Below are 14,327 nucleotides of genomic sequence, written 5' to 3' on the forward strand. Positions count from 1 at the left end.
AATTAGCTTATTCTTCCTTTCCCAATTGTGTTGAGAGGATTCAGAAGATTGGTGGGGGAATCAGGCAAGGCAGGCATCACTGGATATTGAAGAAGGGAGTTGCTCAAACCTCGACATCTTCACTTGCGCAGGCTGGAATTACAGAGATTTATTACAAAGCACCGTGTGTGGGGCTAGGTGAAGCGTGCCTCAGGAACACTCCGGACACCACTTGGGTTTGTCTTTGTGAGTGCTTCACCGCTCTGTCTTATTCTCATCACTAACATGGAGCCCAACAGCCCCAAAAAGATACAATTTGCTGTGCCTTTATTCCAGAGTCAGATCGCTCCAGAGGCAGCGGAACAGGTAAGGGGGAGTGGACCCAGAGCGGTTCCAGGATGATGGGCAGGAAGGGCATGCGTTCTTACTAGGTGAAAGGGTCTCTGCTTTCTGCACTTGCTGATTTTGTGATTTTCAGAGAGAGGAAGTGGGTCTGCGTTTGTACTTGTGTTTGGGTTGTGCTGGGGAATGACTGGCTAGGATTTTAGCATCACTACATTCTATATAAAATAAACATCCATGTGTTAGACATTCTGGTCCGAAGCAATGTCCTGGCTTTTCTTCTTACAGTAACAGTTTCAACATTTAGAGAAACTTTGAAAACATTGCCAAAAATTAGCACTCTTTTATTTTGTTACTTAGAAAATAAGAAGTAATGTAGAAATTAAAGTAGTAAATCCTAGTCTAATTTAATATTGCAGGCTGCATTTTTATGAGTTTTTATTGTGTATCCCTAGCCATAGTTGTGCGTTACATATGAGCCATGGGTATGAAAAATGCTCTATTACTTTTTCCTAGGTTCCTTTTTTATGTCTGACATTGGTTTCTAACTGTATCATGTTCATGTTTACTTAGATGCTGGGTGCAATGGACCCACTTGAAAGATATTCAGTGGCAAAGAAACAAAGTGTGGAGACTGGTGGGGAGAGCAGAGAAAATAACGGGAATGCCGATCTAGTTCATTAGTCACTTAGAGCCCAGAGGACCCCTGGACCCTCGCCCAAATAGTTGGCACAAAGTCTTACAATATGTACTGGGAGTCTTACTTTATAAGATGCCTCCACAATAGACCCACCCAGATTCAGACCAGATACACATAACCTGGGCCAGATCTGTTTACTGAACTCAACATGGCTTCCATCTTGAACAACACCATTTGTATCCTCTCTCCTTTATCCTACTGACAAGGATTCGGGGAATTTAGCGATGAGCTCACACTGCATGAATAAAGACAACCTGAAGCAAGAGAGTCAGACTCTGTTCCTGTGATTCCTATAACAAGGTGGTAAATCTGCCCGATCTTAGTTTCAATTGAGTGTGTATAGTCCCTTTTCTTCTTCTACACTTTTTTAGTAACTTTTACTTATTTACCTACAATATCACAGAATATATGATATATCTTAGCCATGTGTACCTCAGCTCTCCCCTCCCGTTTCTTTAACACCCACTCACACACCCTCTCGCTTTCATATTCTCTCCCTTGATTCTTTCTAACCCACTGATTCCAATTAGCACTGCCTAAGGGAATTAAAACACACGTTCTTATGAGAATCTTATTTTTGGTTGACCTGCCAATTTGATCTAAATATTAAGTTAGAAAGTAGAAAGTTAATCAGACAAATTGAAATCTAAAACGTACATTGTCAATTTAATTATAGCACGTAAGAGAAATTTGAAGCTTCTGAGTTTCTTTTGCCTCATTTAGATAAGAGCAAGGGATCATGATGTCATTGCTCTTGTCATGGGGCTTTGCCAGTCACTTAAATAGTAAGTCACCTCTGTACTTTACAATATATTAACCTCAGTTGCATAGTTTTATGATATACAACTATTATTATTTTTTCCTTTGAAAATGTAACTTTTTGGTCAAAAAAGGTGTTAGTAATATCTGGCAGTTCTAGCTTGCTTACTATACTCTAAAATATATAGTGAGTGTATGCTGTGTTCTTTCTAGAAGTTCCTTCACGTGTACTGGGAAAAGAGGAGGGCAGGTAGGCTTGCATGCTGTAGAATCAATGAAGAGGAGGGTCTGATTCTCACACTGACATCAGCTGTGCCTTTGTTGTTCACAGATCAGGAAAAGAAGACCCACACCAGCGTCCCTTGTGATACTCAATGAACATAATCCCCCAGGTAAAGAGGCGCAATGTCTTTACTGTTGATGAGATGGAACAGGACTGTCTAAAGAGGACCAAAGGCATGGCCCTGGTGATAAGTTCCAGCTTAGGGTTGCAGTTAGATAAAAGGGATCATAAACAAAATCAGAAATAAATATCGTAAGTACTGTCTCAATCATCAGCCTACCTTTCTTCTAGAATGATACACTGGTAACAACATGTTTTATCAGCATTGGTTGCTGCGAGTTTATATGGAACTTGATCCAGGTCTTATCAATAGAGCTGATAAAAAGTTGCTTAATTAGGTTTCAAGGTTCAAGTTGCAGCCTTGGAGGTGATTATATTTTTGCAGAGTGTGATTTTATTTGTGGTACGGGAAGGGTAACATGCCAGCATTGGCTGCAGCCTTGCTGCTGATGTCATCTCTGAATGATGCAATTGACAAGCAGCCAGATCAGTTTTCAACACTGCCCATTTGAGAGCCATTCTGGATGCGTGCATCCATTTGTAGAGGTTTGAGTTTCCATTTCCTGTAAAAAGTAAAACTGCATTATTAGTTTTGATAAAGGGCTATGATCTGCGCTACACAAACAGGAAGTTCACGTACTGCACAGAGTGACTTTCCTCTTGTATTTATTGGCAGCCCCTGGAAATAGAAGCAGACCGGGAAACGTTAGTTTGTAACCCAGCAGATCCCATTGGTTTTTCTTGTTGTTGTTGTTGTGGTGGTTGTTCTCTTGTTCATTTGTTTGATTGTTGCTGTAAACAAGGGAGGCCTAAGTGAGTTTGAATATTGGAAAGTATGCCTGTTCATAAGTCCTGAATGATTTGCTCTGGGAATGGCACAATAAAATAGTCCTTGACTTTTCTGGAATCTTCCTAATTAGAGAAACACACAAAAGCAAAGAAAAATTCTCATAGAATATTTATTATTGTGCCTATATCCAGGGAAATTAGCAGCTCAACGGAAACAAGTAAGTTGTTTCCACTGAGAACAAAGCGTTTTTAATTCGGTCCTTAGCCACTGAATGCACGGCGTCTTAAAATCATCTTCAGATATATCACCTCAGTTAGTGAGTGGAAACTTACATGGAGGTGAAGAAGAGGTTCAAATGATGCGTCTGGGCATGTTTATAGCTTACAAATTTACATGTTTGTAAATTCGATGACTAAACCTTTTTAATGTTTAAGTGATATTACAGTAATTTTCCATCCATACCTTACTCATAATAGCAAACATTTCCATAATACCCTGGGATTTGCCTCCTAACAGAATAATGTCCAGCTTGGCTCGTAGGTTAGATTAGCTATCGGAGTTCTTTAGCTGTTCTTACCATCTATACATAGTAAGGTCATGCTACTGGCCTTTGTAGCTCTCATTTAAAACCCCGCACAGCAACTGATAAGTCTTGAATGCTAGCTAGGAAGCATTTAACATAATAGGAGATGTGAGAGAGGTGAAGTTGCGTTTGTAACATTGTTCCACTAGAAATGGCGAGCCTCAAAGACAAACTCAGGCAGTTCTGACCCCAGTGCTCACGCTTTCCCTATAGCCTGACATTTGCCATGAGCATTGGTTTTCCCTTGCACAGAACAGACTCATTCAGTTCCTACAAGAGGGCAAGACCAGCATTTATGTGACTTAGTCTGGAGTGCTTACTTCAGCAGATGAAGAACGGTATTTGTTATCTCAGGGGAGGACTTTGTTCTGACCCAGTAAGCTTGCTCTTAGGAGACGTTCCAACCAGCAATTCCCTATCTCCCTTGTTGACCTTGCCCTCTTTGTGGTTGTGAGTGCCAATGGAGAGAAACTAGCTGTGAGCAGATACTAACACGGAGCTGTCTCATCTTGGAGACATTATCTACCTGTATCTTCATCCTTCTTTGTGGAAAGCCTGGCTGTGTGTAGTACTGGCATCAGCGTGTATGTGAACCATGTTTAGAGTGGGTGATAGATTCTGCAGCAAAAGCCCTAGATCTAAGACTTTTCCTAGTAGAAATGATATAATCCAATATCTGTATGTACTGAGGAAAGAACTTGAAGTCAGATTCCACAGACAGATGATGAAATGCAAGCAAACTTGACTACTGGTCTTTATTAGTTTTATAAAATTGGGTAGGGACATCTCCAAGCTTTATTTTATCATGTATCAGACAGATTCATATGCCCATTTCTTCTACTCCACAAGCTCTTTTAATGGCCAGATGACTTAACATGAATGTACATTAAAAAGTGCAAAACAAGGGGCTGGAAAGATGGCTCAGAGGTTAAGAACATTGCCTGCTCTTCCGAAGGTCCTGAGTTCAATTCCCAGCAACCGCATGGTGGCTCACAGCCATCTGTAATGGGGTCTGGTGCCCTCTTCTGGCCTTCAGACATACACACAGACAGAATATTGTATGCATAATAAATAAATATTTAAGAAAAAAAACCTGTAAAACAAATATTAAGGATCACTGTTAACTGATCTATTCTAGAACTTGTAGTTTGTATGCCATACTTAAGATTCATTACAACAAGCACACAAGTTTAATGCTCACATCTTCCCTGAGAATTTCTGTCTTATTCAACAATTCTTAGTTACACATATCTGGCTACTTGCAAAACATTTCCTAAGAGCTTCTACCTTAGCAAAGCAGCAGCTTCTCTGGCCCTCAAGTGCAGTGATTTTTAGCAAACAAGGAATGGTGCAACTTTAAATACTGGCGATCGGGGGAGGGACTTAACCATTCTCAATTTACTGAAGCAGCCCATGAAATCATTGGAGAGTCATAGTACTGCTTAAGATTCAAATCTCTTAAAAGGTTTCCTTATAGTAAATAAATAAAGTAAAGAAAGTTAAATTCTTTATTATCTATAGCTATCTTATCTGGGTGTGGAAATCCTAGCACTTAAGTGGCTGAGATAGGATTGACTCAAGTCACTGCTGTCTTTAGCTATCTAAGATGTTATAGTAAGAAAAAGTTGCCTTTAAGACCAGAACAAAAGTTTTAACAATTTGACGTTATTGACTCGCAACTGGGATTAAATAAAAGAAAAAGTTTTCTGTTGCTATTATTATTATTTACCATTTTAGGTATTAGCACAATTAGTAAATTATGAAAGAGTATTTAAAAAATAGCTTAATTTTAGATTTCCGCATACATGTTCGTTCTTCATACCGACTTTCATCAGAACGGAGGAGTAGAGAGTATGATATTTTAACTGGGCATCGGCCCAGTTGTTTCCTTTGCTCCCTGCTTTGCATGTGATGTTCTAACCGCCAGGGCAGCACACTATACCTTCAGTTCTTCCCTAACAAATAAGCTAGACTTGCCCCCCCCGGAGAAACTCCATGAAATAGGCACACAGCTATTAAGGCTAGACTTGCCCCCAGTAGAAACTCCATGAAATAGGCACACAGCTATTAAGGCTATATTACCCTTTGACATTGATCAGCAAATAACTCAAAAATCTCAGGAATAAGACAGGCTCATAGTAAATGTGTCTTTATTGTAGAAAAGGAAGAATCCAAAGTGCTTGCTTTCAGAAAGATCTGACCAGTCAGGAGGTAGTAACAAGATACCAGAAGCATAAGATCTGGGCTTAGGGAATCATCAAGGACAAATGTTGCCTTTCCGTCGTCTCAGGACGGAAACTCCGTTTGGAAAAAGTGCTTCTCTTTCTGTAGTTCTGTTCCTCTTCTGTTCAAGCTCACCAGTCTCTCCGAAGTTGTATCTTAGGGTCTCGCTATCTGTTCTTACAGCAAAAGCAGTTAGCCTTTACTCTTTTGTAACCTGCGGTCAGCTGGTACGGTCCTTACAGCCTTATCTGGATCCACACACAAAGCATCTTAATGCGGCAATAATTGACAGCTGGCTTTTTAAGTTTATTCCATCTCATATGTGGATTTTTCTTGAACATTTCTTGCCTTGAAACAGACATAAGACGATTTAAATTTTTGGCTATGGGAATGTTATGATTTGGATGTTAAGTGTCCCTAATGGCCTAACATACTCAAATCTTGACCATTAGCCTGTGGCACCACTGAGATATGGTGGAATATTTTGAAAGTGGGGGTCTCCTGGAAGGAAGCAGGGTAAGGGACAATGACAAGTCCTTACTATGATGTCTTACTTTAACAGAGGCTCAAAACAAGAAGACGGGGCAATCATGTTAAAGCTCTGGATGAAAATGAATCTCTCCTCACAGTAACAGAAAACTGATTAATACACAGAATTAGAATTTGAGAGTCAGGAAAAGAGAAACCGAGAAAATGCTTCTAGCTTCACCTCCCATTACAGAAGGACATAAATCATCTCAGCTCCCGAGACGGGCTCCACTTTATGCTCCTCAGAGAAAACTACGCAATTATATCTGGATTTCAGATTCAAGTCTAATAATTTTAGAGGTTAAAAAAATAGTTTCTTATGCCAAAGTTGGATGTAATTTCTCTAACTGACAATAAATCTTCACTTATTCTTTTCAATACAAGTTGCTTTCACCTATTTAAATATATAAAACAATTCCTTATTGTTATTTTCTACATTCAAAATCCATTTCCCTGAACCACTAAGGGCTTTAGTGAACACTTTCCAAATTCTCCTCAATCTCCACATTTTGAGCCCAGAGCTGGACATGGTCTTCCAGTAAAAAGCCAGTTAGACCAGGCTTTGTGAATATTAAGGTCTGTGGCATCCATTCTTTTCCACTTACTGTTAAGCACAGGCTGATGGTTACAATTATATTTAATGGGCCTGGAGCCTATTAAACATGATTGAACTATAAGCAATCTGAAGCTAAGTGCAGGTTTAGGTAAGGACCCAAGACTCCAAAAGCTTATTCTATATCTAAAACCCTGACTGGAAGTACAGCATAGGATGATTTGGAAGGGTATTTATTGAATTTACTACCAAGTCAAATTTGAGGGAAGTTGGCTTTCTCTTGACTGTTTTACACCCCCCAAGTAATTTTAGAAATAGGAATTAACATGAAAAGATATCATCATCTGCCTTGGGGTCTTAAACATTAGTTAATATGAAACTCTTGAGCTGCCGTATTCATGATCATGTCAGCTCCTTTCAATCTTGAGGATAAGTTGAGAGATCTGCAAGCTGCAAGGAAAGCCAGTGGCACTCTCTATACCATGAAAGGTGGCTTGCAAACAGGACACGCGTTTTATGGCTCTGAAACTAAGTTACGTAATGAGATTATTATTATTATTATTGATTTCTATTGAGCTCTACCTTTTCCTCTGCTCCCCTCCCTGCCTCTCCCCTCCCACTTTCAACCCTCTCCCATGGTCCCCATGCTCCCAATTTACTCAGATCTTGTCTTTTCTACTTCCCATGTAGATTAGATCTATGTAAGTTGCTCTTGTGTCCTCATTGTTGTCTAGGTTCTCTGGGATTGTGAACTGTAGGCTAGTTTTCTTTGCTTTATGTTTAAAAACCACTTATGAGCGAGTAATATGATAATTGTTTTTCTGGGTCTGGGTTACCTCACTCAAAATGATGTTTTCTAACTCCATCCATTTGCCTGCAAAATTCAAGATGTCGTTATTTTTTTTCTGCTGTGTAGTACTCCACTGGGTAAATGTACCATATTTTCCTTATCCATTCTTCAGTCGAGGTGCATTTAGGTTGTTTCTGTACTGAGACTCTGAAAAACTCCATACATAAAATCCTTAGCTAGAAAACATGCTGTCATCCATACACAAAGGACTCCTAGGAATTTGGGATGATTTCTCATGAGCCTCCGTGTTCAGAATGAACGGAAAGCTTCGCAGCATCAACTGAAAGTATGTAGTTATTTTCTGTGTTACGAGTCACATGAATGAACCTTTTCATGGCAATCCTGCTGTTGTATTGAAAATGAATGACAGTGTAGTCAAAAGACAACACCATGACTGGGTGCCCCAGTGAGGCAATGAGGGTTTTCCTAGGAACTTAGCTATTTGAGTAAGATCTAATATCAAATTCAGAGGTGACATTCATCTCCAAGGACCTCACGCCGACTGTGTTCAAACACAGTTATCTCCAAAGCATACATGGTAGCTTTCGTTCTAAATTTTCTTACCTTCTTTGGCAATGCGATTTTATCCTGATCCATAATCTCCACTGATTGCTCAGAAATTACTTTGCTGTATCACTATTGACTCCAGCGAAGAGCCCAAATCCGATGTTTGAAGACCGCTCAAGAGTTATCTGATGCTAATTCCTAAGGAAATGTCAGAATAGTCCATGTTTTTTTTTTCTTCAGCATTTATTTTTATGCACTACTGGGTGTCATACCATGTGGAAAGATTTAAAGACAAATGATGTAAATTGATTTAAGGATCATCTGGCATGCAGTTGATTGACTTCCATTTTCGTCACTATTCAGCCTCCATAGCCAAATTGTGCACTCAAATGGAAAGGCTGAGTCAAAGGCAAATTCTGACTCCTAGTAATGCCAGGGTGTATTACGGTGTAAGTGTTCAGATGAATATAATACTCAAACAAAAATAAAATGAAGTTATAAGTAATAAAAAGAAATATTTCAACTTTATTTTGACAGAATGCTTTTTTTTTACTGATTTTGAATAGCACATACATTTATCTTTTACAGGGAGTTTAAAATATAATTAGTGAAATATGATAGGAACACTATTGGCTGGATTGATATCTCTGTTCTGGTGTCTGTTTTTCCGCTTGTGGCTTGAAGCAGATGAAAACACCTGTAAAAGAGACTACATGTCACAGAGATGCCTGACCTTGGAGTAGACCTGGCTTGGGTTTCAGCTTTGCCAGATTTCCAGTGCTCCTTCACCGGTCACCGCTGAGGAAGCTTGAGTTGTCATGGTCGTTAGTAAAGAATAACTGCTGTTAGGAGTCCTCCTAGGCAGCCAGAGTGTCTCCTGTGGAAGAAAAGTCCAGTGCCTCAAATTCTACCAGACATGTACACAGCTGTGGAATTGTTATCTACGTCATATTGCAGTACTGTCTCAACTGCGTGTGTCTTTGTTGGCAAATACAAGTCGCACAGAATCGAATTTGAGTTCTTAAGAACTGTTTTTTAAATAAGCTGTCTACTGTTGTCTATAACAATATCAAAATGGTTAGAAGCAATAATCATATTTCTAGAAAATTTTTGTTTGACCCTAAATGAACTATGTATTTTAATAGAATGAAGAAAGGGAATCAAGTGTTAATTATAAAAAGCTCTTTAGAGACATCTCTGCAATCCTCTGCTGGCTCATTGTAATTCAGTTCCATTTGTTCTGACTTCCTTTCACATATCATCCACTGCCTAGAGTGTGGCAGCGTTTTTTCTTTGATTCCTTAAAGTGATTCCTCTAAGCCAACTTTTTAAGAATTAGTCTAGACCGACTCATTCCTTTCCTTTTGAGACTGGATCACAAATAGCCCAGGCTGTCCCCAAACTCATGATGTAGCCAAAGAGTATACCAAACTCCATCTTCTTTAATATATTCTTTTTATTACTCTATTTTTATTTTATATGATGGGTGTTTTCCCTGCATGTATGTCCGTGTGATGATGTCAGATCTTGGAATTGCAGACCGTTGTGAACTGTCATGTGGATGTTCAGAACTGAACCCAGATCCTCTAGAAAAGCGCTCAGTGCTCTTCACCACTGAACCATTTCTCCAGCCTGACTGACTCAATCGTATAAATAATTCTCCATCATTTTTACCAGTTTCTTTAATTTAAACTGCAGGACAAGACTTACATTTCAAAAGTTCACCTGTCCAATTGGGTCTATTATTTGTCATGTTATTTTAACACCTTCCTCCCACCCACTATGGAAGCTTTTATGGACTTGTACTGTATACTGAATTCAGTAAATATTCATCAGTCAGTCTCTAGTCCCAAATCCTTCAAGGACATGTAGTCTAGATAACAGAGGCAAGTGTGTTTGGGTGGAAAAAAATAGTTACAAGAATAAAAGCCAAAATTGCCGAAACTGTGATAAAATAAATTCTGGCTATGGAATAGAAGCATTTATATGTTATATCCATTTATCTGGTAAGCATATGTTTGATTTCATTTAGTCTTCTAATTTTAAATGTTTAAAGATGAGGCTGAAACTAAACTTTATTGTTCATTCTAAATCACTTATAGAGTAGATGTTAAATGCTCTTAAGCTAGTAAATTTGCATGCCCTCTGAAAATCCTCAAATTTGTTACAAACCATTTCCACATTTTAGAGAACACATTACTCTCTAGGAGGAAAAATAGACATGTCCCCCATCATATGCTCGTGGGCAAACTTACATGAGACATTATCACAATTTGACATTACGCATTTTGAAAGTGAAGGAGGCAGTACAGGGCCAAAGAATGCAAGCATGCAAAAACTGCAATATATTTCACCTTGGTACAGGAATGTCTACCAGCGGAACTTCTTAGGACTGGGTTTTTAAGTTGCAAATAGTCTATGGTTCTCAGAAGAGGTGCTCAACTCATAGTAACCATTACTTTGATGATGCAAATGGACAGAGGTAGGAACAAAGGCTGAAAAAGAGTATGAATCTCCAATGGAAGCTAGCTTGCTGGATTACTACAAGGAACCTACTCATCTTTCTGAGAAGGAAGCTTCAAAACACTTAACTTCCTTCAATACGATTGTATTTTACTAAGTATTGCAGATGGCCATTTAAAGAAATGCTGGCGTGAGTCAATTAAATAAATAGACAGCCATTTTTGTGTTTGTCTAGTTATAGGCATGAATGACACCATTGTCAGGTTCCAGTATACTTAAAAGTTCACATTCAGGTTCAAGTTTACGTTGACAGATTTTTGTATGTTGAACCATCCCTGACTCTCTGGAATGAAACCAACTTGATCATGGTGGACGATGGTTCTGATGTATTCTTGGATTCAATTTGCCAGTATTTTATTTAGTATTTTTGCATCAATGTTCATGAATGAGATTGGTCTGTAATTCTCTTTCTTAGTAATGTCTTTATGTGGTTTGGGTATCAGGGTAATTGTAGCCTCATAAAAAGAGTTTGGCAATGCTCCTTCTGTTTCAATTTTGTGGAACAATTTTGAGGAGTATTGGTATTAGTTCTTCTTTGGAAATCTTGTAGAATTCTGAGCTGAAACCTGGTCCTGGGCTTTTTTTGGTTGGAAGACTTAAGATGTAAATTGCTAACAGATCATTTAAATTGCTTCAAGTTGATGGTCACATTCACCAAATTATAGAACTAGTGGACCTATGATGGTGACAGGGTCTGGGGGGTTGACATGAGGTTGGGATCTAGCCAAGCTGGGAAGTTTACTGAAAAGTATGACTTTCAACATCTTTGTGAGGAGATTGCTCAAAAACAAGCCTTCAAGGCTTGAGATTTTTCTACCTTTTCATCTGTTTCTACATAGGAATTTTAGATAGGCGAACGAAGAAACTCCAGTTACAGTTTAGCAGCAGAAAATACCAGGAGCTAAAACTGAAGAATTTTATTTTTTACTTTACTTTATTTTAGGTTGAGATTAGAACTGTAGTTTACCTCAAGAATGTAAGATCCTTTCAAGTCTTTTAAATTAGACCAACCTACAAGGAAACTGAGACAAAAACAAATGTTAGAGTCACTAGAAGTTGCCTTCCTTTATAGTCAATCTCGTACTAAAGTTGCTGCTATAGCTCCTGGGACACAAATAGTCTAGCAACACACGTTCTTTTGAGATCTTGGAGAAGTATTCTGCAAGGGCTCAGGAAGTGACCAGTGAAAGCCAGTCCCAAAGCTTGTGTCCAAAGTGTGATGACTTCACCAATTCCTCCCAGTCTATACATTGTCCCTCCAGATCTTCCCTAACATTCAGGGGATCTCAGCATACTCTAGAATGCTATATCTATATCTGAAAGCTTTCTCCATATCATTTACATAGCTGTATGAGACTTTATATTATTCACAATAAGTTGAATCAGGAACAATGAGGGATGAACAATGCTATCTTGAAATGAAATTGCCCAAATCCTCCAAGGGCAATGTATTGAAAATATGATTTAGTATAATTACAATAGACCTAGGAATAATACGAAAAGAAATTATGGTTGGAGATAAAACAGGAAATTAGCAATTTCTATTTTCTCTATTCTCTGATAGCAATTTCTTATCACTATGGGAAGTAGTTTTCAGAATCTTATTCTCCACATATGAATGTGTATTGCCTTGCTTGTATATGTGAGGGCTTGGAGAAAGGAAAGAGAAGAGAGAAATACTGTAATTAAAATAAAGTCTCAAAAATAAACGAGAAGACTGTATCTCTGTATATATATATAGTCAATATATTGTATATGACTATACTATATATATATATATATTGACTATACAAAAGAGAAGAATTCAGACAGTTAAAATGAAACCCAGTTTTAAAATAATTACCCTCAGTAACATAGGTGTTTTTGTCATTCATTTTCCACCATATTGTTTGAGTCAGGGTCTCAAGAGTTGAAGTTCACCCATTTATTAGATGGGCCACTGAGCCCAAGGGAGGTCTACCTCCTACCCTCCAAGAATCATGGTTTTATGTGGGGTTCTGGGGATCCAAACTCAGTTACTCATGCTACCAACTATTTACTCAATGAATCCTCAGCATCCCCATGCAAAACCAGGTGTAGGTTTGCATGCTTCTGCAACCCCAGCACTGTGAGAGTTGGAGACAGAAGGATCCTTGGGGCTTGCTGGTTGCCAGCCTAACTCCAGGGTCAGGTTCACAAGTGCTGAGATTTCAGGACTGTGTCCCCAAACCAAGGGAACAAATCAGAGCATGCATGGCAGGTAGGACATCTGACATCTTCTTTTGGCCTATGCACATCATGCCGAGGCTACTGTGCCAGCATAAATATGCACCACACATACATACTCCAAAACCCCACATATACCACATACACAGTGACGGAAAAATGTAAAAAGAGAATTTAAAAATAAGTCGTGTTCTTTGTGTATCAGTACTATTTTAGAATTAGGTATCTCATTTTTGTGGATCTCACATTCCCATTTTCTTGATTGGTGAACATAATTCTAACAATATATAGAAAGTTCAGGCCTTCTAAAAGTCATCCTCAGTCTTTCACTTCCTTGACGCACACAACGGTAGTCATGCCTCTGGCTTCACAGCTGGAATCAATGAGAAGCTTCAAAGTAATGCTATGGTTCCTCAGCTCCTTCCTTCTGCTCCATGGGGCTCTGGAAGACATAATTACATAATCGGTGATTGACTGTGGCGACTACTTTCATAATTCAGCTGCCACAAGCTCTAATTTATGTCCCATCAATTACTGTCCTGGCTTTTAATTAGCTATGATAAGGCACACAGGAACTGCTCATGAGAAGCTGATGTATTCCATCAGCACCTGAATGTCGTCCTAATTTTGACTATTAAATGAGTCAGTCATTTCTTCCCTAGTCTATAGAATCTTTGTTACATAAATTGTTGACAATTATGTTAAAGCTGAGACATTTTTAAAGAAAAAAAACAAAAAAGGAGGAGAAAATAAATATGTTCAATTATGCTTAATATTCTACTTTTCCATTTTAATATTTTCTTTTCCATTTTGGGTGTTGGAAGAATATAAGAAGTCTGATCATTTTCCACATAGCAATTGCTACTGAAAATAAATTTCAGTATGCACACTGACGTCAGGTCCAGGAGGGACAGGCTGGGGCTGGCTGTGCTTCCTAATGCACACTGAGACTATCTGTTCTTTCTCCATTATCGACTTTAACCATTACCCTTGGTGATTAAGGGTTTTCAAGAAATAACGCCAGCGACCCTGTGACCATCACATTTCAGTGAAGGAGAACCGCACAAATGGCGGGGCTAAAGTGGCTCATCTCAGACTCTACCTCAGGTAATTTCACTTGGTAACGATCCCAGAGTTCCTGTTTCACTCAGCCCAGAAAAGGCCCTGGAGCCTAGAGCTGGCTGGAAATACTTTCAGTCTGGGTCCACAGTCGAAGCCATTGATTCAAAGTGAATGCCAACTGCACTCTTTATAGAGACAGCTGCGGAATAAGGAGCACATGAAGACTATAGTTTGAAGTACATTTAGGACATAAAGGACAAGATACAAGCAAGACAGTTTACAAAGAAAAATGCCTACATTCAAAGGTGAATTTAAAAGCTCTCCTAGGGATGTCTCTTACATTCAAAGGTGAATTTAAAAGCTCTCCTAGGGATGTCTCT

General features: G+C 38.8%; 1 protein-coding gene across 1 annotated transcript in view; it reads left to right on the forward strand.

The window, feature by feature from the left end:
• Positions 1 to 14,327, forward strand: part of Ppp1r1c (protein phosphatase 1 regulatory inhibitor subunit 1C) — a 90,925-nt gene continuing 76,598 nt past the window's right edge. The window contains exons 1-2 of the mRNA XM_005346637.3: positions 1 to 345; positions 2,112 to 2,172. Of these exons, the coding sequence (XP_005346694.1) occupies positions 265 to 345; positions 2,112 to 2,172 (142 nt within the window). The 5' untranslated portion in view covers positions 1 to 264. The remainder of the gene's footprint in view (positions 346 to 2,111; positions 2,173 to 14,327) is intronic.

This window comes from Microtus ochrogaster, chromosome 4, assembly GCF_000317375.1.
Source record: "Microtus ochrogaster isolate Prairie Vole_2 chromosome 4, MicOch1.0, whole genome shotgun sequence".
NCBI classification, from domain to species: domain Eukaryota; kingdom Metazoa; phylum Chordata; class Mammalia; order Rodentia; family Cricetidae; genus Microtus; species Microtus ochrogaster.